Source organism: Esox lucius, chromosome 8 (genome assembly GCF_011004845.1).
Source record: "Esox lucius isolate fEsoLuc1 chromosome 8, fEsoLuc1.pri, whole genome shotgun sequence".
Taxonomy (NCBI): domain Eukaryota; kingdom Metazoa; phylum Chordata; class Actinopteri; order Esociformes; family Esocidae; genus Esox; species Esox lucius.
In genome coordinates, this window is record NC_047576.1 from 8,103,368 (window position 1) to 8,129,853 (window position 26,486).

Genomic DNA, 26,486 nt, shown 5'->3' on the forward strand with positions numbered 1-26,486 from the left:
ATTCTGGTCTGGTCTTCCTGGTTGAGCGTTCAGCATTAGAATCAGATTGCCATCTGAAGTGTTTCAGAAGACACATATCAACATCAACTGCGAGTTGCTTCGACGGCCTTTATCACAAATTGGAAATCACATAATTGGGAAGAAAATAATTGGGTAGTATTATATCAAAGTTACATTTAATTACATAACATTTTACTAATATTTATTATAGGAAATCCAGACATTCAGACAATACAAATAACTTATTTATTTGACAATGTGATAAGTCAGACCAATTCATGAAGATTATAATTTTTTTAGCCAGCAACCATTTGGAACAACATTGAACTGACACAAAGGACAACCAGTTATATCCCATTTCCATTTCCGAGGCTGTGCTACTCCAGGAAGTCAAGTTTGTTCCTGCTGAATTGGTTTAACGGGTTGTTCCCCAGCCCAGAGGTGTGATAACACTATTGGAGTGAGGTCAGAGGGCTCTCCCTTTGACCTCAGCCACCCTGATCTCCAACTGTTTTCCAGCCTCCCGCAGTTCCTCCCTCCGCTGAACAAGTTCACCTTTAATCTCCTGAAGCCTCTCGTTCGTTTCCAAGTACCTGCGGCTTTGAAGGTACTTTGTCTCAACTTCATTGTCGGGTGATCCCCTGTTGGCATCTGTAAAGGGCGAGGGGGGCGCATGTAGTTACGTTTTCTAAAGCATAACCCGCGAAATCAAGTTGACCATTTCTTGAAGGCTTAATATGACATGCTCTGTTTATATGAAATAAAGTGAATGGATACGTCTGAAAGGCAGGGTACCAATGTCAATTAATATATTGAATGACGAAAAGGCTACGTGCCGTGTGACTGGTGTAAAGGTGCATAGTGTACCTTGGTTGCCATCCAACACACTGAATACTGGATCATTCGGAAAGGCTCGGTTTATGTCCTCAAGGATCTGCTCCACAGTGGGCGGATCTGGTCGATTTGGAAGGACCACTCGTTTCTTATTTTTAGCACCCATACTGATGTTCATTCCGTAGAATCAATATGAAAACTGTCTAATCTGGTTTAATAATGGTGAAAACAATTGAGAGCTGTAGGTCAAAAATGAATACATATATAGCGAACGTTACGAAATAGTATCGATTAGTAATTACTATAACGTTGTTATCCTACTGGTGCGGCGTTTCCTTGACGGTCCACTTCTCTGATGATAGCTAAGCTTAAGCCTTTCTACAGTACATCTTCAAGTTCTATTGTAAACCCCGCTAGCCTCCGATACAACGTAACTTCAGACAAAACTAGTATTTATTGCTAGCTAGCTTCGGTGGCAAAAGCAAAACATATGATTGTGCGCGTGCGTAGACATAAGCTTGACACGTCATTCGTGCGAGACCTTAGAGAAGGTTAGAAATCTGATGATAAAGGCCGTTTTATTAAATAATTGCGATTGAAATAATCCGCCATAGAGTGAAATAGTCATAAAACCTGGCGGCAAAGTATACGTTTTTGTAAATAAGAATGTGTTTTTGATTCACTTGCCTGGAAAAATAAAAGTAAACTTTTATTTATTTTCAGCTGCAACGTACCGGTAACTTTTTTGGTGCAGTGGAGAGTATGAACTCCACTTTCTTTACTCGCCACTTGTTTGTGAATCCTGCAAATCCGCATGTTAACAATTAAAGTTAATTCACATTACAAGGTGTGTATCCATAACATACGTTTTCACGTATCTTCTATTTGGTGCTAGCATAAGAATGTTGCCACCCATTGCGTTTCCATCAAAACATATTCTGATAGCAGAGTAAACTGGGTCATCGGAAGCAATCAGCCCATTCATTGTAGAGTAATTACTACAGCATAACCATGTTGGAATAAACGTTATATTTGTAAGTTTATAGTTGTACGGTTGCACAAAAGATACCCATTTCCAAATATATGCTCCAAGGCTGTCTCCATAACGTGAGCAAGATTGGAATTCATCTTCTAACCTTCTCTATGTGCGTCACAAATCTTTGCTATGTTTCTTGTTCCCTCTTATTTGATTGGGGTTGATGGTGATGCCTACCACCAGAAGGCACTCTTTCCTGTAATCCAGGACCCACACCCAAATGTTGATCTGTGCCAAACAATGTGATTATCATTATGGCAAGTAAAATGGACAGTAACATCAATAAGAAAAGACAACACTTTATTTAAATGAAACTCTGGTATTTGTGCTTTAGAGTGTATATATATACATTGGGGAGAACAAGTATTTCATACACTGCCGATTTTGCAGGTTTTCCCACTTACAAATCATGTAGAAGTCTGTAATTTTTATCATAGGTACTCTTCAACTGTGAGTGACGGAATCTAAAACAAAAATCCAGAAAATCACATGGTATGATTAAGAAATTAATTTGCATTTTATTGCATGACATAAGTATTTGATACATCAGAAAAGCAGAACTTTATTTGGTACAGAAGCCTTTGTTTGCAATTACAGAGATCATATACGTTTCCTGTAGTTCTTGACCAGGTTTGCACACACTGCAGCAGGGATTTTGGCCCACTCCTCCATACAGACCTTCTCCAGATCCTTCAGGTTTCGGGGCTGTCGCTGGGCAATACGGACTTTCAGCTCCCTCCAAAGAATTTCTATTGGGTTCAGGTCTGGAGACTGGCTAGGCCACTCCAGGACCTTGAGATGCTCCTCACGGAGCCACTCCTTAGTTGCCCTGGCTGTGTGTTTCGGGTCGCTGTCATGCTAGAAGACCCAGCCACGACCCATCTTCAATGCTCTTACTGAGGGAAGGAGGTTGTTGTCCAAGATCTCGCAATACATGGCCCCATCCATCCTCCCCTCAATATGGTGCAGTCGTCCTGTCCCCTTTGCAGAAAAGCATCCCAAAAGAATGATGTTTCCAACTCCATGCTTCACAGTTGGGATGGTGTGCTTGGGGTTGTACTCATCCTTCTTCTTCCTCCAAACACGGCGTGTAGAGTTTAGACCAAAAAGCTCTATTTTTGTCTCATCAGACCACATGACCTTCTCCCATTCCTCGTCTGGATCATCCAGATGGTCATTGGCAAACTTCAGACGGGCCTGGACATACGCTGGCTTGAGCGGGGGGACCTTGCATGCAGTGCAGGATTTTAATCCATGACGGCATAGTGTGTTACTAATGGTTTTCTTTGAGACTGTGGTCCCAGCTCTCTCCAGGTCATTGACCAGGTCCTGCCTCATGATCATTGATGCCCCACAAGGTGAGATCTTGCATGGGGCCCCAGACTGAGCCCATCCCAGCCTTGTGCTGGTCTAAAATGTTATCCCTGATGTCCTTACACAGCTCTCTGGTCGTGACCATTGTGGAGAGATTGGAGTCTGTTTGATTGAGTGTGTGGACAGGTGTCTTTTATACAGGTAACGAGTTCAAACAGGTGCAGTTAATACAGGTAATGAGTGGAGAACAGGAGGGCTCCTTAAAGAAAAACTAACAGGTCTGTGAGAGCTGGTTGGTAGTTGATCAAATACTTATGTCATGCAATAAAATGCAAATTAATTATTTAAAAATCATACAATGTGATTTTTCTTGAGTTTTGGAGATTCAGTCTCTCACAGTTGAAGTGTACCTATGATAAAAATTACAGACCTCTACATGCTTTGTAAGTAGGAAAACCTGCAAAATCGGCAGTGTATCAAATACTTGTTCTCCCCACTAATATATATATATATATATATAGTGGGGAGAACAATATAGTGGGGAGAAGAATATATATATATATATATATAATATGTGTTGTATATAATAATGGTACAATGTAATGTTTAATAAATAAATTATTGCATACTTTATCATTTACAATAGTCACACTATCAAAATTGTAGAAAATAAAATATGAGAAAAACATTTTAAATAAAAGAATAGACGACAGTGGATATATATTAAATTCGGCAAAATCAATTCTGTGAAAACAAAAACTCAGTCTAATGACTAGAACAGTTTGGACTGTTGTTGAAGCACTGAGCTCATTACCTAACATACATCATGTAGGCCTACAAAATATTTAGTTATAAACCAAAGACTTAATTAATCAAATCCAGATATCCCAAAGCGGTTACAGGAATGTCTAAATGTTTTCCCCTGCATACCACAACTACGCAGCTGTGAAGTGATTTTCAGTAGTGACGGTTTGGTTTAATAGCAGCATGCTATATGTTGGTAAAAAAAATTATTGTCCCCGTTATCTGTCAGCATAATAGTATCCCATCTCTGACAGACCTCTGTGACAGCTTTCCCATTAGGACAGCTTAGACGTCTCCAAAAGAAAATTCCGGTAAATCTGGCATGGCTTGGTTTGCCGTCGTCCATACAATCTGCTAGACTTGCCACAGATGGATGACTCTACCTGTGGGTCTATAAAAACAGTGATAAGACACTTGATCACAGTTCACTTGTACTTGTCTAAATTCCTTGATTCACAGTTTGTAAGACATGTTCTGTGTAAATCCCCAACGTCGACATGTTCAAATGAAATGAGTAATATTGTTAAATAAGGAATAAATATAGGGGCAGTATACACAGCAGAACGTTTGAATAGAAAGTTTATTTCTATGGAATTGACTTGCAGATGGTATGCATGGGAAATGGTCTCATATCACCAAAACACCACTGGACGAAGTAGGATTCTGATTATTTGTAAATATGCTTAGTCCATAATTCTGACAAGACAACTTTGGAAGTCTGAGAACAACTTCTGGATTCAACTATCCCTTTAAGAGGTTAGAGCATTTGGTTAATGCAATTAGTAATCTATGCCTCTAGATCACACAACCTTCCAGATGATCAGGTGATTACAGTGAGCGAGCCTGTATATACGCTATGTATCACTCTACATTTAAGTCATACAGTGGACTCTCTCATCCAGGGAGACTTACTGTAGTGAATATATTTTTATAATTTTTCCGTACTAGTCCAAACACACCATTCTATACTAACTGAACTACAAGGGCTGATTAGAGTATCACTTACCATTAGTCTGCTTTGGGTTCTGTGTAGATCAACTCATTCAACATCTTAAAAACATGGAATGGGAACAGATAGAAGACAGTGAATTATTTATTTAAACCGGTATGTTAGACTTCATTGACATATCGGTTAATTGGAGGATGGTCGCCTACTTCTTTGGACAGTTCATGTAAAGGCTTCACAGTGGTTTTAACATTATACCCTAAGGAGGGAATCCAGGCAACCATCAGCCAATTAATCCTGATTGATCAATACCTGACCACCATCTGTTGCTGTGCGAAAAACATATTTGCAAGCTTCATTTGTGTTTAGGCTGTGCCTGCTACTGAATTTCCTCCATAAAGCCCCTCACAATACTGATTAAACAATAAACCCACATTCCTGGCTTTCAGGGAAAATAACTAAGTGAAAAATAACATTGGTATTCATGGCAGCATTGACAGAACCCATTATCATCAAATTTCAGTAGCGAAGTACTGGGAAGCTACCAGCCTATGTACAACTCCACCGAGAATTGTCTCTGGAACAATCTCAACAACGAAATTAACATTTACTAGCTGGGGGACCTCAGTGGGAGGCTTGACATGACAAATCTTTCATAAAATATCTGTACTCTATTGATGACATTCTTAATTTGAAAACATGCCCTTTAATTGGGGTGAGTTTCAGTCACCCAGTATTGTCATTTTACTTTAAAATATTCTTTTTTATTATTTCTGTTAAATAATAATCAAATTAGGTTTCAGTTAAAAACATGAATAAAGAGTCACCTGTTTATGATAACTAAAAGGGGTCTAGCCAAAACATAGACTAACTATTATTGTTTTGTGTGAAGGAAGACTCTCAGAGCTACTTGAACCAGCAAGCACAAAAATAGAGGGACTATGTTAGATGAAGGTGTGTCAGTGAGTATTTAAGGAACAAACAAAGAAATAAAGCAATAAAGAGTTATTGCAAATATAAAGAACTTGTTTTACATACAGGTGCGTCTGAAGTGCTGGGTAAGCGTTTGGTATCTGATTGTTGTATACTAGTTGTCTTGTTCTTCACCAGTGTTTGAAGGACTGAAGTCAAACAGAACAGAAAATGTAAACAAAGAGATGTGAATGGGTAAAAATAAATGGACAATAATGAACATTACATTGAAAGCGGTTGGAAAGTATACAACCATACACACATACATGCACTCACACACATCAGTATAAATTGTTTTTTACTGGAAATGTAATGGATTGCACTGTGGCTAGTAGCTACCTCTATATCAGCTCAGTTCCTACCGTCCTTTCGTCTATGACCTCAGCTGACCACTTTAATCCTTGCTAGACCATTTGTCAGCTAATGGAATCCACCCCTGCTGTGACATCATAGCCTAGAGCAAATAATCTTACTGAATCTATCCTCAGTGCTTTCTCAATATGGGTGCCGTGTTACACGGAAATGTCTAATAGGATTGGTACTGTAAAAAGACCCTAGCTATGTGGTTAACTCTGCTGTATTATTTTGCTTTGGCATGATTTTGAATATAGATAACCGATAGAACATGTTTCCACTAGCACGGTCACATTCTCCAAACGTTCAAGCCAGGAGTTTCCAGCTAACAAAACAAAACAGTTTGAAAACCATGTTTGGAGGAAATGGAAACACCCTACGGTTGTCCAAAATACTATCCCTTTAAGATGTACATTAACTTCATTGGGGCTAGGAGCTAGCTGTTTCTGAACTGGACCGGCGGGAGTCTCTGTACCTTCTCTTGTGACTGTCTCGGCCGCATTCATGGCCTTTCCGCTGAGGTCACTGACCATGCTATCCACGGTGGCTTCGTGCTTGAGGAAGATTGGCCGCACCACCCTGTTGTACAGGACCTGAGAGCCGTTCCATGCGACAGGGGCCATGCACCACAACAGGAACAGGCACTGGGAAACAGGGAGAGCAGAAACCGGAACATCATTGACATGTTAAAGGACAGCACATGAGAGAAACACAAAGGCGAAGAATATTAGCAAGCATAAATGGTATCATCAAGCATTAATACAACATCAAGCATAAATGCAAGAATATTATCAAGCATAAATACGTGCGTTTGATCACAGGTATTTCAACGCATACCCAGAATTTATTGAAGGTCCCTTATGAGCTTGTAATGGCTTGTAAAAAGTTGTGTGACACCTGTGGAAGACAGTCTTATATACCACAGCTTTCAGCCAGTCAACATTCATGATTAACCCCCCCCCCCCCGCTAAATAATCTTTTATATTCAGCAACCTATAGGTGTCTTGAAATGAAGTGTCATTTTAAGGTCAGAAGGTAGAAGGTATGATCAACACACAGTATAGTCTGTGTGATACACGTGACCCCCGCCTTACCTTGAAAGCGTAGTAGAACGGAAACCAGTAGAGAAAGATGTCAGAGAAGAATTCCCCCAAACTGAAAATTCCGTAGACCACCCAGTAGGTCAGCCATTTTGTGTCGTCATCTTTGTTCGCACTCTCGATAGCTTTGATTCTACATGGAAGAGTGGAAACTTACATTGTATCTTGCCTCAAGTAGGCCAACACATGTGCAGTCTGAAGAAAAGTTATATCTGACCGTTATCATTCTATATAGTTGCATTAGTGTACATTCTAAGTACTCCTTCTCAAAGACTTAAGGTGGTTCGCTACTGTACTTACGAATAATATGCGGGGTACACAAATCCAATGAGGTTACAGAGGAGGGCGGCGCCATAACCATATACCAAATATAGTCCAGTCAGGGACACCGCACCTGTCAGTTACACAACAGAACAGGATATGGTTTAATGAGAGGTTAGACAGCATAGACGCTGCTCATTCTTGAGAATGTCATAGCCGTTTAAAGCTACAGAGAAAAACAACATCAGATGAATGACAACTTGAGAATACCTCCATCTACAGAGGGCTGTGGTCATCTGTGTTAACACATACCTACCGTCCCCGCCTATATAGTGGGGTCAAAGGGTATAGATATCCTGGCTTTATTTATTCCCTGTCAATTTGAGCAACTACAGACAACACCCTTTCACAAATACTGACAGCTACTCTTTGTAACATTAACCAGGATAGCGACATGTCTGGATTCCGAGTTAATAAAATCCTTAATCCCAGGTACAAGGGCAGATGGGTCTATAGGTGCTTTCCAGGGTTGATACTAACATGTGACATGGATCAGAATCAGAGCCACCCAATGGCATGAATGCAGTCGTGGCCAATGCATTGTCAATATCCTCTGGAGGCCTGTTTATAGTTGATTCTAACATGCTTACTGGTCCTGTCCATTTACATGAAACATATCACCGTGCTTCTATTAACATGCTAAATCCATTTAAACATCTGGGCACATTTAAAATGTTAAGGACAAATATATGAGCACCAGGTCTAAACAAAGTTGATAACCCATTCAACATAAGGAATATATCGTGGTGTCGGCACTTTGGTTGGATTTGAGGCTGCGACGTCTCCAAAAGAAAAATCTAAGAGAAATATTATCAAGTCGGTCTAAGTATTTCAAGTTACACTACAGGGTTTTAGTTTCCCCCGATGAGAGTGCGTCTTAAGAAACACATATATCAATACAATATGTGCGTACAGTAGCCCTAACCTGTTGATAGGCCTACAGTTGCGGCTGTATTCATTTGTACAACAAGGATTATCCACTGAAGTGTCAGGTGCATTCTGAAGACATCCTTCCACTGCATAACAGCTGAGGGCTACACAAAGAATTACATACCTATAGCAATAATTTTTTTCTTGATACCCGTTTTCTCCTCCAGCTTCCCAAGGAAATCTGTAATAACGTTTTTCTCGTTTAGAAATTTGTCTGCGCGATCTCTAAGTTTGTTAACTACTTCTAAGATTCCCATTGTGACGGGGTTCGAGGTCACTGCCGCTAAATGAACCTATAAATAACAAAATAAACGATGTTTTCTGTGGAAATCTAAGTCCCATGCAGGTTCAAATCCACTGACTTCACATGTTTCTAAGTGTTCAATCCTTCAATCCGCTTTGTATGACAGTCTCCGTGCGTCACTTAGGTGGAGGGAATGGTCAAGTATCATGACTGGCTAGTGGTAAACCAATAGGAATCGAGGTTATAATGTACACTGCCAAATTCCAACAGGTGTATTGTATCCGCTACACTGTATTCGTTTCAACAGATAAAACACCCTCTAATTATATGGGTGTGTGCCTATCTATTTCTAATGAGAGTAACTTGTTTTATGGCTCATTCTTTCTATATGGTGCCATTTCTGTCCCCAGGAAAACATCAACCTTAAATGGAGAAAATGTTAATTACAGAAGTTCTTATTTATGAGTGCAGATGTCTTTAACTTTAAAAACACAAAGGTATTGATGTTGTATGGCAATTACATGCATTTTGATCACATTTTTTTTAGTCCTGTTAAGTTCCACTCTGTTAGGAATATGTACCAAAAGGACGTTACCTGTCCCTGAAATGTTGTTAGAAAATATATTAAAGAAATAACATGTCAGTATGTATTCCTATTTACGTAATATATTTACGTTTTATATGTGTTTGGAACATTTCTATTTTAAATTATGATTGCTGTTATTGGTTTCGACCCTGTTATAATATATTCCAGCCGGTTGGTATTTGTAATCATAATTTAACAATAACATCAAATGTTAAGCATATTTTTGTTTTAACTTGAAGAGACTGAATGGTTCAACTGAACTCAGAAATGTTGACTAAAATCTGTTATTATGAACACTCATTAGGACAAATTGTGTTGAAATAAAATGCTGGTTCTGAATTAAGCAGCAGGCCTCTACTATTTCCTCAAAGGTCCTAGAGATGAGAAAATGATAAAGAGTTTAGTTTTCTACATAGATTGCAATTTGGCAGTGATAACTGTTTTTCAATTTGACACATTTAGTTACTTCTGCTATGAAAATATGATATCAAATGTAGAAGTTGCATTTGTATTATTCTATTCCTACTCTTAAGAGTGAGTTCAGACCCTGAGTTCCTAAAAAAATTCAATACAAATTTGGCATTGGGCCCGAAATGATGACGTTTCTTTTTTTGCCAGAGCTGCCACTGCTATTAAGAATAACTAGGAAAAATCTGGGAGATATCTGTTACCTGTCAGCTGTAAAAGAATGCCTGTAGTACAACGAGGACAAGCTAAGACTTGTCTTAAAAGTAAAAGCGTGATAGAGGAAACGGGAAGACCCAACTCTTATCCCTAGTGTTTGGCAACTTCAAAACAACCGCACCCGACGTTTCTACTATTCTGAAAATACAGAAAGGAGAATGGTGAAAGGAATTAAGAGATACAGAGCTATTAAATACACTTTATTTGCCTGCTGTTACATTTTTTGGGTAAGTCATTATGATGCCTTATAGTCTGATTTTTATGATGATTAATTTGCTCTGCTATTCATAAAGATACCATTTATTATAATTTAATGTGTATGTCCTAGGTGTGTGACAGTAACACACACAAAATACAAGTCAAAAGGCTGTTCTGTTTACCTTGAAGATCATTGATAGGTTAATCCCTTGAAGTGAATGACAACCTGAATACGCAAAGTATTCAGAATGAAAGGCTGTTGACATCAGTGACATGGAGGTAGTGGGGTTATAAAAAAGTCCAAATCCCTGTTTGTAAATTAAACAGTATATGAAAAGTATTTTAACATTCCTTTTTCCAGGTAGCAAGTGCTGTTCTTATTGCGGTAGGAGTGTATGCCAAGGTTGCGAAAGAGAAAGGTTAGAGATGAGTCTGTGCAACAAAAACACAAGTATATCTTACGTGATGTTTTATATATATACATACTATAAAATAAACAACACAAGCAATGAATTATAATTGTCCAACATATGAAATACAGCTTCGGATAAATTAAGAGACCACTGCACCTTTTTCTTTCCTTTTCAAAAGAGTGGAAAAGGAAGGTTTTGAGTGAGGAACAGAAGCATTCAATTTGCAGTGTTCTCTTAATTTTAACCCTTCTGTTCCTCACTCAAAACCTTCCTTTTCAACTTTTTTTGGAAAGGAAAGGAAAGGGTGCAGTGGTCTCTTAATGTTTTCCGGAGCTGCAGTGGTCTCTTAATGTAATTTTCATCATATGTACACTTCAACTATGACAGACAAAATGAGGAAATGTATTGGTAAATTCCTCTGTAAAATACGTATTTGGTCACCTACAAACAAGCAAGATTTCTGGCTCTCATAGTCCTGTAAATTCTTCTTTAAGAGGCTCCTCTGTCCTCCACTCGTTACCTGTATTAATGGCGCCTGTTTGAACTTGTTATCAGTATAAAAAACACCTGTCCACAACCTCAAACAGTCACACTCCAAACTCCACTATGGCCAAGACCAAAGAGCTGTCAAAGGACACCAGAAACAAAATTGTAGACCTGCACCAGGCTGGGAAGACTGAATCTGCAATAGGTAAGCAGCTTGGTATGAAGAAATCAACTGTGGGAGCAATTATAAGAAAATGGAAGAGCTGGGACCAAAGTAACAAAGGCTACCATCAGAAACACACTAAGCCACCAGGGACTCAAATCCTGCAGTGCCAGACGTGTACCCCTGCTTAAGCCAGTACATGTCCAGGCCCGTCTGAGGGCATTTGGATGGTCCAGAAGAGGATTGGGAGAATGTCATAAGGTCAGATGAAACCGAAATAGAACTTTTTGGTAAAAACTCAACTTGTCGTGTTTGGAAGAGAAAGAATGCTGAGTTGCATCCAAAGAACACCATACCTACTGTGAAGCATGGGGGTGGAAACATCATGCTTTGGGGCTGTTTTTCTGCAAAGGGACCAGGACGACTGATTCGTGTAAAGGAAAGAATGAATGGGGCCATGTATCGTGAGATTTTGAGTGAAAACCTCCTTACATCAGCAAGGGCATTGAAGATGAAACGTGGCTGGGTCTTTCAGCATGACAGTGATCCCAAACACACGGCCTGGGCAACAAAGGAGTGGCTTCATAAGAAGCATTTCAAGGTCCTGGAGTGGCCTAGCCAGTCACCAGATCTCAACCCCATAGAAAATCTTTGGAGTGAGTTGAAAGTCTGTGTTGCCCAGTGACAGCCCCAAAACATCACTGCTCTAGAGGAGATCTGCATGGAGGAATGGGCCAAAATACCAGCAACAGTGTGTGAAAACCTTGTGAAGACTTACAGAAAACGTTTGACCTCTGTCATTGCCAACAAAGGGTATATAACAAAGTATTGAGATGAACTTTTGTTATTGACCAAATCCACCATCATTTACCAATAAATTCATGAAATCCTACAATGTGATTTTCTGGATTTTTTTTTTCTTCTCATTTTGTCTCTCATAGTTGAAGTGTACCTATGATGAAAATTACAGGCCTCTCTCAACTTTTGAAGTGGGAGAACTTGCACAATTGGTGGCTGACTAAATACTTTTTTGCCCCACTGTATATATGTCACTGATGAGACAAATGTGTGTGTGGTTAAAGATGTTGTGGACACCTTGACAATGGACCCAGCTCTCTTGCTGATCATTGTGGGGTCCCTGATGTTAATCATCACCTTCTTCGGATGCTGTGGGGCCCTGCGCAATGGAATATGCCTTCTGAAGATAGTAAGTGTCCTCTTGCTTCAGACCCTGGTTTACAGTATCATTTTGATGACCTAGCCGGATGTACTAGAAAGCCATGACACCATCTAAACACTGTTAATCAGTTATTAATGAAAACATGTCTGTTGTTAGTTTTTAGGGATATTGGTGGCAATCCTGATCCTACAGACTGTAATGGCAGTGCTTGGATACCTGTTCACTGACAAGGTGCTGTTCAGACACTGAAAACCATTGTTGCACTGAGAATTGCATCTGTTAATGAGTTAAGCAGGATGCAGTTCTTAGCATGCCACCATTTACAATATCAATTTCACCATAATCGGTAATTGTCAAAGACTTTTGATTAATGGTGTTTTTTCCTTCAGATTATGGAGAGAACAAAGACGTTCATGGAAAAAGCTATTGTGCGCTATCGGGAAGATTTGGACTTGGAAAATGTTATTGACTTTGTTCAGAAAAAGGTGAATTGAACTGATTATCATAGAGTCAAAGTGGCTCCACTGTTTCAGTTCGGCCATAGAAATCGAATTACCAGAATTAGGGGGTTGGTCACATTCCACATGCACAGAGTATTTGTGTAATGTTATCTGGATAAATTAAAATGCTAACTGAGAGAATGTTATTACTATACTGAAACAACATTATCATTATCTATTTAGGTACAACCATGCATGCTCTTGTTTTAGCAAATGGTTGCATATGAACAGCAATGTCTGTTGGTTGTAATTGCAGTTGCAGTGCTGCGGTGTTCATACCTACAAAGACTGGTCCAGCAATGTCTACTTCCACTGCTCTGAGGAGAACCCCAGTCTGGAAGCCTGTGGAGTGCCTTTCTCCTGCTGCCTACGACTGCGCAATGAGGTCAGACAAATGAATTCACTCAAAGAAAACACAGTAACCTTAAGTAATGTTGGTTACTTTTTACTTTGTTCTTAGCTAAGCTTCAGTTGAGCACTACGAAGTATACATAACTTATTGGAACCACTTTTGCTATGGTTATGAAATGGAAAGAAACAGACCACAATATTATGAACTGCATACTGACAGAACTACTGACCCCAGCTGAAGTATTCCCTTTGTTAGCAAAATCTGGGCAAGGGCTACCTATCCCAGAGTAAAGCAAACAGGTTTCATTCAGGTGTATTCATTGTAATCAACCAATGCGGTTTCTATCTGCTGTGTTCCCCAGACGGTATTCAACACCATGTGTGGCTATGTGGCCCAAAGTATGAATCTGAGTTCGGCAGAAAGGATTGTGTACACCGCTGGCTGCCTGGATAAGGTGGTGTGGTGGGGGAAACAGAACCTGTTCCTGGTTGGGGGGATTACCGCGGGCCTGCTCTGCCTTGAGGTGAGACACAGCTCAGAAGGTTTACTTTGTTTGGGCAGAACCTGTTTACTGGGCCTTGCCACATGTTCAAAACACAGTCAATTGCAGGGAGGCACAGATCAGACAAGCATAAATTCATTGGTAATTTAGTGCAGTTCCAGTCTTAAGTGATTTGTTTTGACTTGCTCACATCTTCATGCCCTAGTCAAGGCACTTCTGTGAATCACCACTAGGGCAAGTGAGGTGGCATTTACTGTGAATTGTCAGTCTGGAGGAGCCATCCACAACAAAACAGGATTACTGTTCCAATAATGTAATCACATTTCAAGATATACTTCATCCGCCCGGGTAAGAACAAGCAGAAAGACAAAAAGCTAGGTCAGAAAAGTCAGAAAACGGAGAGCATGGCGAAAGGTGGCTTTCTCAACCAGAAGGACAGTGCTTTGAAAAGGACTTCCATATGAATGTATGAATGTTTGTGGTCCCATACCCACTTCTCCTCATGCACCATGTTTGTGTTTTCTTGCAGCTGTGCATGATCACTTTGGCATCTTGCCAGGTGTCTCGCATAAAGGCGGTTCAACAGAGGAAAAAACAAGATAGTGGAAAAGGCCGTTCTAGAGAAAGACTAGACAGCAATGTTTGGGTCCCTGCTTCCTGGGACATGAAAGATGAATGAATCGGTGGGCGTTTTACTGTACATGACAACAACTACGAAAAGAAGAAATCCGTACACACTGTGAATCAATGTATTTTAATGTCAGAATGTTATTCAAGAGTCTCCTATATTGTCCACTGCACTTTGTACCTGTTAATGAGGCGTTCATTATTATAGTCAAAGGTTTTTCATTTCAAGCCAGAATGCAAAAGCATGATATATTAAACAAAGAAAATGTCTCAGATTATCACTAAGTAATAACAATAAGCTTATAACAAGAAGCTTATAACTCGACATATACTCCTGATTGCGTAATGTTCACTCGTGTGTTACCCGTATAATCAGACAAACAGTCATGTGGTTGCAGTGGTTGCAGCGTTCAAACCACCTGGTTCATAATCTACAATATGAGAACCTTTACAGCAGCATGTCCTCAGTTGTTCTGTGTATTAATGCTTTTACATACAGCAACTGCATAATGGTGTGATTGTATCTGTCATTATTGCATGTCTCTTTCATAACATGTGCTATTACAAATCTCTACATCTCAAAGAATCTGTTGTAAGTAATGTCCATAGCTGATTATAAGCAAGCTTAATGAGGTGACACAGACCTAATTCCTATTTTCATATCACTTAGTGTGGGAGACTGAAAACAATTGACTGTAAACAGAAAAAAGCAAACCTTCGTTTCGAGACATACGCATTGGGACAGCTCTTAACAATTGCACATTTTCTCAGTTAGAGTGCGCCAGTTGCCTCACAGCAATTGGCATGTGTGAGAGGGTTTGGTCTTAAGCATCAGTGCCATGAAGTTAAACTGAGTAGGATTGTACTCTGGGATCTCTGTGATGGCTGCGTGGGCGCTGTTCACACTCTTCTCCCGGGACGTAACCCTGTACTGGCCCTTGACGTTTCGGAGTGGGTTGTATTCCGGGCTGACTTGGACCGGGCTGCGGAATGCTTCCTTGATGATGTGACCCTGCTGAGAGATGGCCACGAAGCCATTCCTGTGGCTCAACATTTTGGTCACAGGAGAATAGACATACTGAACAAACAATAGACTCCCTGGAACAAAAAAAATAATGGAAGACAGAATGTGTACAAAATCAGCTTTCGTATTGGAAGGCTATTATATTTAGTGGTATTCTGTTACATGCATATAACATATTCTTGATACGATATATGGTTTGAAAATCCTAGAAAACCGAATTGTTTTTAATAATAGTAAACAAATAACGCAATGGCTCTCTAAAAACTAAAATAAACTTTAGGTAAGAGTACGTACCGCTGGCAACATCCCAAACCTTGACGGTTCTATCCTGGGATCCAGTGAAGACGTACCGGTCGCTCTCAGAGAAAGCTGCACAGAGAACCCCTTCAAAGAAGCCCTACATAGCACAAGGCCCAGAGAACGGGTTTTCAATCTGAGGTGCGTGTGAAAAGCCACAGCTGTGGTGCAAATAGCGCACCCTGTTGGGTGCACTGACAACGTAAAGAACCACGGTTCTGGTGACCTTTAGCCTCTGACCTTGTACTCCATAGTGTGATCCAGGACCAGGGGGTTCAGCCCCCACAGCCTCTGCACGGCGTCCTCCGATCCCACCAGGGCGTGCGTCGCCCAGTTGCTGAGTGTCACACAGGTGATTCTGCTGTGGTGTCCCTCCAGGCTGGCGGATGAGGAAGCCTTGAAGTCGTAGAGCATTACCTTATATATTAAAAAGGAGACAGGGGACACCGATACATTAGCATCGGCACCTTGACAAGGTAAAAAAAGAAAACAGGAACAGCATTGTGGGTAATGCCATCCATCGTACTACAGACCTCCCCGCAGTTCGTCCCATACAGCACCCTGTAGTCTGGGAGCACGGCCATGGAGGAGACGGGGGAGTGGAGCAGGGAGAGGGGGAATCTCTTAAAGGGCCCCTCCACACTGGGGAAACTATCCCGGGTTGTGACCTCAAACAGACACACCGAGTCCTCATAGGCCACTGCCAAGCGTCTCTCCTGGCAACCAATGGCCACGCAGCGCACCATGGGCAGGGTCTCAGGGGGCGGGATGCACAGGGTCTCCTGGGGGAAGGCCAGGGGGTAGATGAGGACCGTTCCCGTCTTCAGGCCACAGAAGAGGAGTCTCTTGTGCTGAGCCAGCTCCAGGCAGCACACCTCAGCTGAGACAGCCATGGTGTCAGTGGAAGAACCTGGGGAACAGATCTGCATTACTGTCACTATGTGAATACAGAGGACACACCAAGTGACTCATATTTGTTCCTTATACAAAGTTATTGATAATACATGTAATATATTTAACCTGGTTATCTGTCAACTGGTGGTTTAATAACTTTTCTCCACGATAAAATCACATTGTGGCCTGTGCATCCCACTTGGTTCAGTAAGTATACAATAGGATGTTTGTTTTGACCTTTTTGACAGTTCCATGCGATCACTTCTTTCCGGCCTCCATTCCTCACGAAGTAGACCATGTCGCCATCTTTGGTGAGGGCAACCTGGGAGTATCCGGTTGGGATGCAGCCCCCGGGGCTCCGCTGGGGGTCGTTGGGCGAGGGCAGCTTCCACAACTTCAGGTAGTAGGCTGAGGAGGAGGCTGAGATCACGGTGCCCTCACACAGAGCCAGGGTGGTGACAGGGGCACCCATGCCAAGGAACGTGTCAAGGAGGTTCCCTGTGGTTATAGACCAGACCTGTGGTAAAAGAACAGTTGAATGTTAGCCCAGTCCCGGATCAGCTTGTGTCGTCTTGCAAATTGTCAGGGGCCGGGACCAGGCTGGATCAATGTGGATGGCTAACACATTTCACTTCTGTCTTAATAATTTAATACTGCAAATATTCTAGGCAGATTCGGTGAACATGGATCAATGATGTCCACTTAAATGGGTATAAGGCATAATATAGAAATGTAGGACGCTGTCTGATCTCGCTGATGAAATCACGTCACATTTGGTTGAACCGTCCAGGGAAACAAAATGCGCTGTTTGAGAGTTGAACTTAACATAGATTCCAGAAGAAAAGTTTTAAATGGATGCATTATCGTGTTCACACCAATTTCTTTGACCGGTTTCTCAGCACTGACCCGTATGGTGTGGTGTTCAGTGCCCGACACCACCACCCTGCTGTCGCGGGACACACAGGCACACAACACTGTGTCGTCATGGTGCAGATCCAGGAAGCTCTGGACAGAGTTCATCTCTGTGTGGAACAACAACAGCAGCCTCCCACCCCCTGTAAACACATTAATACTGTATAAGTAATTGGACAGATAGGAAGTCATGCCGTCCAGGTGGCTGGAGCCCGACCACGTTGCTGAAACAAACATTTTCAATGTGACGTGGGCCTACATTTGCAATGTTGGTACCATTATTTCGATGCCATTTTCTGGTACAAATGCTAAAATGCTAATATATGCTAACTCAACCCAAAGCATGGACTGCTGTCCTACCTTGTCCATAGACTGACAACAGGGTACGCAAACCAATGTCACTTTGCAATTTGGGTGAACTGTCCATTTAGCTAAAGATTCAATGGAAAAAGCAGTTCACTAGTATACATTCCATCTCAAAAATCAGACGACAAATAAATTACTGAAGTGGGAAACTAGACACGTCTGATGTAGAGAAATGTGAAATTATTGTATTTTTCGCCCATATTGGATTGGGGGGGAAAGTCTAATGTGGCTACCTGCCAAAAATATCCTTTCATCATCTGAAGCAGAGAGGAAGGTTGCACACACTGGAAGCTCTGTGGTCGAGTGCTGCAGGGTCTGATGTGACTGTCTGCCCTGTGTGGTGCTGCACACCTACAAAAGACAGGTGATTCAATACCACACCTGGAGAAACCAACTGAGCCATTTCATCAGATATACAGATCTACCTACGACATATCTACAGTAGAAAAGCAACAGTGACTGAACTCCATTATCCAGAACAACTAAAGCAAGCACAAGCAAGTTCAACAACATGTTTCAATAATCTGTACCTGATAAAGGAAGCCTCCACTGGATGCTATAAGTAGTTGACCATGTTTTTGCAGTAATAAGGTAGCTGTGTGGGTCAAACTACACGACCAGTTTTCCAAACGTGTCTGCATTGTCTCGGCCTCTGATGAGGCGTGAGAAAATGTAACAAGTCCTCCGTCTGAGAGGGAGATGATCATTCCATTCAATACCCCAAGAACAACCGAGACATTGACATCTTCGACTTGGAAGAGTAGCTCTGCTATATTAAGATGCCATACCTTCACCTGCAGGTTAATGAGAAAAAATACTTTGGTTAAAGGCCTAGCCGCAGGCTGCAGGAGTGCCGGGGGTGCTGTTAACCCCCCCCCCCCCCCCCCCCCCCCAATGGAACCTCAGCACCCCCTGACCAAATTATATACAGTTTGTTTCAGAGGGTACACATCACTGATTTATGAATCAAAAAACACATAAATCAACTGCAAATGACATATTACGTTCTGAGGGCAGATTATAATGATGTGGAGGATCCCTGGAGTAACGTATCAAAAGAGTTGGAAACAGAATAAATGAAAAGGAGTGTTTGTGGGGAAATGCCCTGGATCTGACAGTCAAACGGTTCATATCCCTGGCATACTTGGCCTCCAGAGTGGGTATAGACGAGTGCCGTCCCCTCAGACACGTGCATGTGTGCGGTGGAAGGCGGGGGGTTAACGGGGACCACTTCCTGCCTACAGTACAGCTGTCTGCCACTCAACAGGCTCCACCTCCTCAGGGTCCCATCAGCAGCCAATGAGAGACAGTGAGTGCCACTGTCAGTCACTTTCACTGACAAGACCTTAGCTGCCGAACCATCAAGTAGACACACACACACACACACATACAAACACACACAGACAGACACACATACATACAAAGAATTAACAAAGAAGCATTATTTGGATATTCTTGACAGTGATTCCGTCTAGGAGATCATTACAGTCAAATACCTGAGAAAGCAAACATACACATTAACATATTCCCACACACACACACACACACACACCTGTGTGTCCTACTAGGGTTTGGATGACCTCTAGATCGTTGAGGTCCCAGGCGATGACCTTCCCATCCTCCGAGCCTGCTATCAGGATTCTTCTCTCTGGACAAACATCTAGCGCTGTGACGCCTTTCGAACAGATACACAAAAATGTGTTCTTGAAGGGGAATAACAAACAATATCTAAAATGTCTAATAAAAATGTCCAATATATCCTCCCTCTCCCATTCATGGGCTTAATGCACAAGGCAATGAGCCACCAATGGAGGAGTTAGAAACTTTCAATCCTGTGACTACCATTTGTCTCAAAATGTATATCGTATGTACCACAGCTGATTGGGGTTTCCCAAATCTTGTGTTTTCGCTCTAAAGGAACATTTATATTTCACAGTTTTTCAGAAAGTTCTATTTCACCTTTTTGGAAACCTGCAAGCGTCGTCTTTTGCGCCCCCCCTGGAGATGGGAGGAAGGTGCACATGGGGACGAGAACTGGGTCGGGACAGCCCGAGAGCCAGTTATGACACTGGGAGCAGAGTCTTCCTATCAGTGAAGGGTACATCTGAGCAAACGAATGGAGCCTAGCTAAGACCTCTGTGTAGAAGAGAGACGGGTCTTTGGAGAGGAAGCAGAATTAGAATCCAGTTAGATGGTTAAGAGACCATCACTCACTCCATCATTCCTAAATACAATCTCATATGAGGTTAGACATTTACAATGAAGGGAGCATTTTTTCACTAGATGTTTTCTTTTGTATGACTCAAAAATACTTGTGAAATTGTGATAAACTAAAAGCCATCTGGAACCAAACAGGACTGGAGGAAATATATGCTGACCCATTTGTCCATCTAGGAAGTCCAGAGTGGGCTTGAGGAGAACAAACGTGTCTCGGATCAGTTGGGTTTCAGGACAGTCCTTCAGGCCAGTGCAGAGGGTCAGGTCCTCAATGACACTAGCCACTCCACAGTTCAAAATCTTGCAATACAGCCAATCAGTACTTCCTGTGGGAAAAACAGAGACAGCTTAAAGGTAGACATCATCATACGACATCATCATATACAGTAAGGCAACCGCCTGAAATCAATATGAGTTAAAGAACAGAGTTCAAATCTTCCATGCCTGTCTGTCAGGTTTACTACCATAGAGGCTTGTGATCTTTGGACTTACCAATGACCTCCTGGCACAGCTCTTCCCAGAGACCTGCGTGGAGGAGGTGATAGGGAAGCTCCTGGAGCTTCTTGAGGTTAGCGACTCCCTTAGTGAACCACAGCGGCTGAGGAGGTACCTTTGTCAACATGCCAGGGGAGAGTGGAGATCGGGTTTACGCTAATGATTCCACACGGAACAACACAGAACATTTTCACCATGGAAAACTTTGTGCTAGAATCAAAACTCCTTCATTAAGTGGGTTAGCATCCTGTTGTGCATTTGTATTGCTTGGATTTAGCTCCTGTTCTTAATCATTAACATGTTTTCTGTGGGTTTTCATTTGTGTTTCAGTGGTTGCAATGGCACCATGAGGTTGCGTTGGCAGAGAGCTCTAGAAATAAATGAGACAAATCCCATTATTCTTTTACCTTGCGGTCAGCGTCCAATGGGGTCATCAGCTTAGGTAGAAGCAGAGGTTTGAATCGGCCTTGGCTCCAGCTACCCAGGTAGTACTCAGCCAGGACCCTGTGTCTCTCAGCCCACTGCTCTGACCTCAGGTACCGCTCTCGCACTGTTTCAGTCAACAGCCTGTTATCACATTCAATAGGCAACATAACAGAGACAGGGATGTGCAAGAAAACACTCCTGAAATTAAAAAAAACTGAAAGAAGTCTCCCTGTTTGAAAATACTTCTGAAAATATTTCTGATGACTTTGTTCTCTGGGAGGCCTACACATGGAACCAGGAATTCCCGACATGGATGTGCCAAAGGGTGCAACTGGCCAACACCATTTTAGTTTGAGGGTTTAGTAATCAAACATGGTTCCCTCGCCTTTTCACACTCTAGCGACTCGTTGTGGCACTTTGGGGGAGTCTGTGAGCTCATTGGAGGTAAAACGCCAGAGTGTATTCATTTCTACGTGTGACGATTCCGGGGACCAGTTCCCAGGCCCGGCGCCAGGACGAAGTGACTGAGGGGGCAGAAAATAATGGCAAGGGGCACATTTTTAACTTAAACTGGGGGGGGCAGAAAAATCAACTGAGGGGGCTAAGCCCTCTCTTGCCCCCTCGTGGCGCCGGTCCTGCTAGTTCCTAATATGGGTTTAGGAAACCAGCAACTCAATATTGGTTACCCTAAAGTAAGATTCTCACTAAATGTTTTCTCTTCCTGTTAAACTGCCCATGAGATTGCCAGTCCTTAAACTAGTTGGAAATGGGATAGGTTAAAGGGGCCTTTACCTGTGGTGAAATTCAAGCACTCTGATGCCATTGGCCTGTCCCTCTATAAGAAGTTCTCCAAAGTCGTGCCGGAGGCGGGCCCACAGTAGGGGTGGGAGGCGTACTAGGGAGAGGTTGAGGGGGGGGCTGTACTGATAGACTTCAGACAGCACATTATCATCCAGGGATAAGACATCACACAGCTCTGCCTCTGATAGGCTTCCCCTGGGGAAAAGAAAAAGGCTTTATTTTATTTTTTAAAGTGAACTGATAATATAAATATCAGGATGAGTAAAAATTTACATGAATCGGAATTCCCAAACCCAAATTAATGATCCAGCGATGAGAAGTAGCGATATTGGAGTTTGTGATATGTATTGAATATCTTAACCAAATGTTTTCTTAACCTTGTTTAATGTTAAGTTCAGGCTTGCAGTGGTCTGTAGACAGTCACATCCCAAATCAACCCCATTAGGTTTCAGCTGTTTTCCTCACAAAATTAGCAGTGTCAGTAGTCCCCTTCTCTGAACCTCTTTCAAGTTGCTGTACTTTCTGGGCATGACTATGGCTGGATGTATCTGTCTGGGCCAGGAGGGGCAATTAATCACTGGTCTGTTTAACCTGGCAGTGGCCCATGTAGTGTTGCTCACCTCCCCGGGACAGTTTGTGCCAAGACAGCTCAGAACATCATGACGCACCCAACACTGCTGCTAGTTAACCAACTGAAGAAAACTATGAGGAAACAATAATGGATTTCTGATATGAGACAAACCCAGATGCTAACAGGGGACAGCCACACCCTTTAGTTGTATGACAGGAGCCACTCACAGGATAATCACCGGCACAGGCCCCAGTGGCTGATCAGATCCCTGGCCACTCATTATAGCGAAACCTGCACTGTTACCATTGCTGTGTGGGCGTTTGCACCTGTGAACACTTTACCTGGCTGAAACAATGTATCCCAAGGCAGCGCCAACCAGTTGCTTCCCATGCCTCTCCTCCAGGACCTGAAGCAGTTGTGACAAAACCTCCTGCGCATTGCTGCTCAGAGCCAGGTCTGTCACAGGGGTATATGACGTCCAGCGTCTTGCCATGTCTAGCATGAGCTTCAGGTGCAGAGGATTCCCACTTAATTGGAAGCTACGCAGCACTGCCTCAGTTTGCTCCGGAGTCAGGCTTCGCTGCACTGCCTTCATGTAGGCATCCATGATCTCTTGACCCTGGTCACATGATAGGGGTTCTACCTCAAAGAAATTTCCTGGCAACTCGACAGTTCTTTGAAGATTAGCCAAAACGGGAGAGCCTGTGTCCCTGGTGGACACTACCAAATTGACATTGGGCGGTATGTCTTTGGGTAGCCAATGGATTTCCTGTCGATGTGTGGCACTGGACAATTGGTCGAGGGCATCCAGAATGATAAGAAGTGTGTCTCCACTGTCAGACACCTTTGCGAGAAGGCCGTGGAAGAACCTCACCAGGTCCTGATGCGTGTGTGCCGTTAACGGGGTGGGTGGTGGCAAATGGAATGCAGCGCAGATCTGAAGACAGATGCTCCGGAGGACGTGGTCTACGTCAGAGCTCTCAGTCGACGTCCCCAGAAGCCTGAGGACCACCATGCCTCTGGGGTTCAGGAGGCCACGCATCTCCTGTGCCAGCTTAATGAGTAGCGCAGTCTTACCCATACCTGGGGGCCCAAGCACCACCAGGGGCGAGTGGCAGGCATTGGTGTTTTCCCACAAAGCCAGGCAGATTTTTCCCAGGAGGCTCTCCCTACCACGGAAAACGTCCAAACTCCTCCCAGCGCTTGGAGCCGTGTTGTCGCTCAGCTCCTCGAGCTGCCAGACCCTTTCCCTCTCCCGCTTTCTCGCCTCTTTTCCTCCAACCACCCTCCTTCTCAGGGCACCATCTGCCACTGAGGAACCAGCACCAACCCTTCTGGAAATGCAGGCCTTGATTTGGGCGATGAGCTGTTCACAGAAGCCCAGCAGGTACTGGGAGTGTTCCTTGTGGCCGGGCTCCATTGCTGCTTTGCTAAGCTCTACACAGTGCAAGTTGAGAATGCCCGGTGAATCAGCACATAGTCGGGATTTGAGGCCCGAAAGGAGGTCCTGGGCCTCATTATCCAGTAGGCCTTCAGCCGTTAGATCCATATACTGGGCCATGCGCTTTGGGCCGAACTTCTTTTGTATCTGATGCATCTCTCGCACGAAGACGATGGCAGTCGGCTCACTCTTGTCCTGGTCCGGCATTCGCAGACTCTCTTCTATCTCGTGCTCCGTCACTATGTGGAACAACAGAACATGGGTTGATCAGCTCTACAAAATGAGGATTTTCAACAGCAACCTAACGTTAATCAACGCATTGGAACCATGTCACTGTGAATTAATCGCAACTAGAACGCCACTGTAAATACACCCCAATGCCGAACACAACTACAGATTGTCAGCTAACGTCTGATCAAACACGACTGGTCCAAGACATTGCTGAACGCAGACCAGATTTGAAGAACTGGTGTTTTTGTTCAGGTGTGATGTCCCCGTCTTCCTCCGCCCGAACAGCTGCCGTGCGCAGGAGATCCAGTAGTCTAGCCTCGGTGCGGAGCCATGGAACGACACAGCAGTCCTCTGACGGCTCACCCTCAGACCGGAGGTCATTGTACTGGGGCAACAGAGTTGTGATTGGCTGGAGTAGGTAGACTGACGGGACAGCATTGCAGTCTTTCCTGAACCACTGGTGGAGCAGACCCACCTGCTCCTGTGGCAGCTTGGACAGCATCACCTCAAACTGTTTTCCTGGGAGGACGCGGGGGATGGGCCGATGGCCGTAACGGTTCCCCAGCAGAGCCTTGAGGACCAGGAGACAAATTTCATTAAAATCAATTGAAACGTTATTGAGAACCGCAAATGACAATACATTTGTGTAATATTCTTCACCAGGGGTCATGGAAAGCTACATTGTGATTACATTGGGGGGGGGCATTAAAAGATGTGTAGGCTTTTGATTTCGCAGACTTCACCAAAATCTGGTTTTAAATATTAAACTTATCCCGGATAGTCAGTCTGGACCATTGTTAATAAAACAGCTGTGTTAATGTTAGTCTGGAACCAAAACCTATACACTCTGTCTAGATCCAGAATTGGACCCCTGTAATAGAGAAACAACATTGAACAATGCTCACAATGAAACTTGGTCCAATGGACACTCTCTTGCATGCCTTTATTTCCTGAAGACACAGTTCTGTGGTCATGTGGTCCACGGCAACTGAATCCCAGAGACCCCATCTCAGATCCACAACCTTAAGGGCCAAGAAATTTCATGAACAAACATGAAATGATACGATACTTCTCCTAATAATAATCTCTGAATTCAGTAGAAATGAAAGTATTAAAATGAATGCATTTCATCTGAGGGTGGTCTGTAATGTGTTGCTACTCACTTCAAACACTAAGCCCAGACTCCGGCAAAAATCTTGAAGTTCAGGATAGGCTTTGTCAAATAAGATATTCCTCTCACTGGTCATATCTGCCAATATCACATCAAGTTAGAAAATACACATGACTTGAAGTCATCTTGTTATAACTGAAGTCACATTTCTTCACTGTAAGAATATAAATTAGGGAGATGATTGTTTCAAATCAGATAAAGGCAACCGCTCTATTATACAGACATGACATCTGCTAAATACAAATGCAATAATTAAAATACTGATCCCATAGAATTATGAAAACACTGACTCCATGTTATCTTGAAAACAACTACCTGTAAATGTGGAGCTGATGAAGACCCGGACTACATTGGAACTGAGCTCCAGTTCATCAGTTGACTGGTCTCTTAACACCTCCATACTGAGTGTTCTTCTTGACGATGTAATGGTCCTCCTAAGCTATCAACGTGGAAGGCCAATGCCTCTCTCTGTCTCTCGTCTGACAATGACCAAGAAGGATTACTCACATTCCCATAAGCAATCAGAGACACTGTGAGCCGAGTTCGCTACTGGAACGTGTTAAAGGTATCTTGTTAAAGTTATTAACTGAATACTTGAGAATCCAAGCTTCAGCATCCAATTCCAACGCCTCTTGCTCCTTGCTCTTCACGCTGCATTGTGAAATGAGGTGGACATATACACCAGAAACCTATTCGTCACATCGTCCTTGGGAGATGAAAATTCTCCAGGGAAGCCTTTCGCCGTGTTCGAATACTTTCAAATTGCAACCTTGATTCCACTCTTGCCTGAGATCATTATGAATCTAACATTAGTGAGCTAGGGTATTATAGCTTCCCTCACCCAGTCGGGTTAGACCAATAATTGCATTGAGGAGAGGAAGTATGCTTTTTCAAATGGTGTTGGAACTGGGCCTTTGTTTACAAACTGTGTGTTCCTGAGACTGGATATCCCTTAAGGCAAGAAATGTTGAAGAGGGAGTTGGTTGTTCCCTTACAGCTGAGCCTCACATTTAATGACATGGGGGAGAAGGCTCAAAACTAATAGTGTTTTAATATACAGTCAACAGGCTATAGATTTCACCAAGCGTGTTAAG

At 42.7% G+C, this 26,486-nt stretch overlaps 4 protein-coding genes across 4 annotated transcripts; 1 reads left to right on the plus strand and 3 right to left on the minus strand.

The window, feature by feature from the left end:
• Positions 1-227: 227 nt before the first annotated feature.
• On the minus strand, positions 228-1,366 carry c8h19orf25 (chromosome 8 C19orf25 homolog). The gene is made up of 2 exons (XM_010871337.4): positions 868-1,366; positions 228-651 (listed from the first exon to the last, which is right to left on the minus strand). The coding sequence occupies exons 1-2, from the start codon at positions 1,010-1,012 to the stop codon at positions 467-469; spliced, it is 330 nt and encodes a 109-aa protein (XP_010869639.2). The 5' UTR covers positions 1,013-1,366; the 3' UTR covers positions 228-466.
• Positions 1,367-3,755: 2,389 nt separating this feature from the next.
• Positions 3,756-9,039, minus strand: reep6 (receptor accessory protein 6). The gene is made up of 7 exons (XM_010871338.3): positions 8,736-9,039; positions 7,661-7,754; positions 7,355-7,493; positions 6,736-6,904; positions 5,973-6,055; positions 4,995-5,038; positions 3,756-4,379 (listed from the first exon to the last, which is right to left on the minus strand). The coding sequence occupies exons 1-6, from the start codon at positions 8,866-8,868 to the stop codon at positions 4,997-4,999; spliced, it is 660 nt and encodes a 219-aa protein (XP_010869640.1). The 5' UTR covers positions 8,869-9,039; the 3' UTR covers positions 3,756-4,379; positions 4,995-4,996.
• Positions 9,040-10,042: 1,003 nt separating this feature from the next.
• On the plus strand, positions 10,043-15,120 carry zgc:113223 (tetraspanin). The gene is made up of 8 exons (XM_010871340.4): positions 10,043-10,352; positions 10,685-10,742; positions 12,468-12,592; positions 12,722-12,796; positions 12,955-13,050; positions 13,322-13,450; positions 13,779-13,940; positions 14,449-15,120. Exons 1-8 carry the CDS (start codon positions 10,284-10,286, stop codon positions 14,596-14,598), a joined length of 864 nt encoding a protein of 287 aa, XP_010869642.1. The 5' UTR covers positions 10,043-10,283; the 3' UTR covers positions 14,599-15,120.
• Positions 15,038-25,468, minus strand: nwd1 (NACHT and WD repeat domain containing 1). Its single transcript, XM_034293840.1, has 18 exons — positions 25,385-25,468; positions 25,127-25,243; positions 24,444-24,792; positions 22,891-24,229; positions 21,970-22,173; positions 21,159-21,318; positions 20,749-20,866; positions 20,418-20,582; positions 19,999-20,196; positions 19,592-19,714; positions 19,067-19,389; positions 18,273-18,390; positions 17,668-17,816; positions 16,999-17,278; positions 16,401-16,777; positions 16,108-16,284; positions 15,865-15,967; positions 15,038-15,644 (listed from the first exon to the last, which is right to left on the minus strand). Exons 1-18 carry the CDS (start codon positions 25,466-25,468, stop codon positions 15,337-15,339), a joined length of 4,692 nt encoding a protein of 1,563 aa, XP_034149731.1. The 3' UTR covers positions 15,038-15,336.
• Between the last annotated feature and the right edge of the window lie 1,018 nt (positions 25,469-26,486).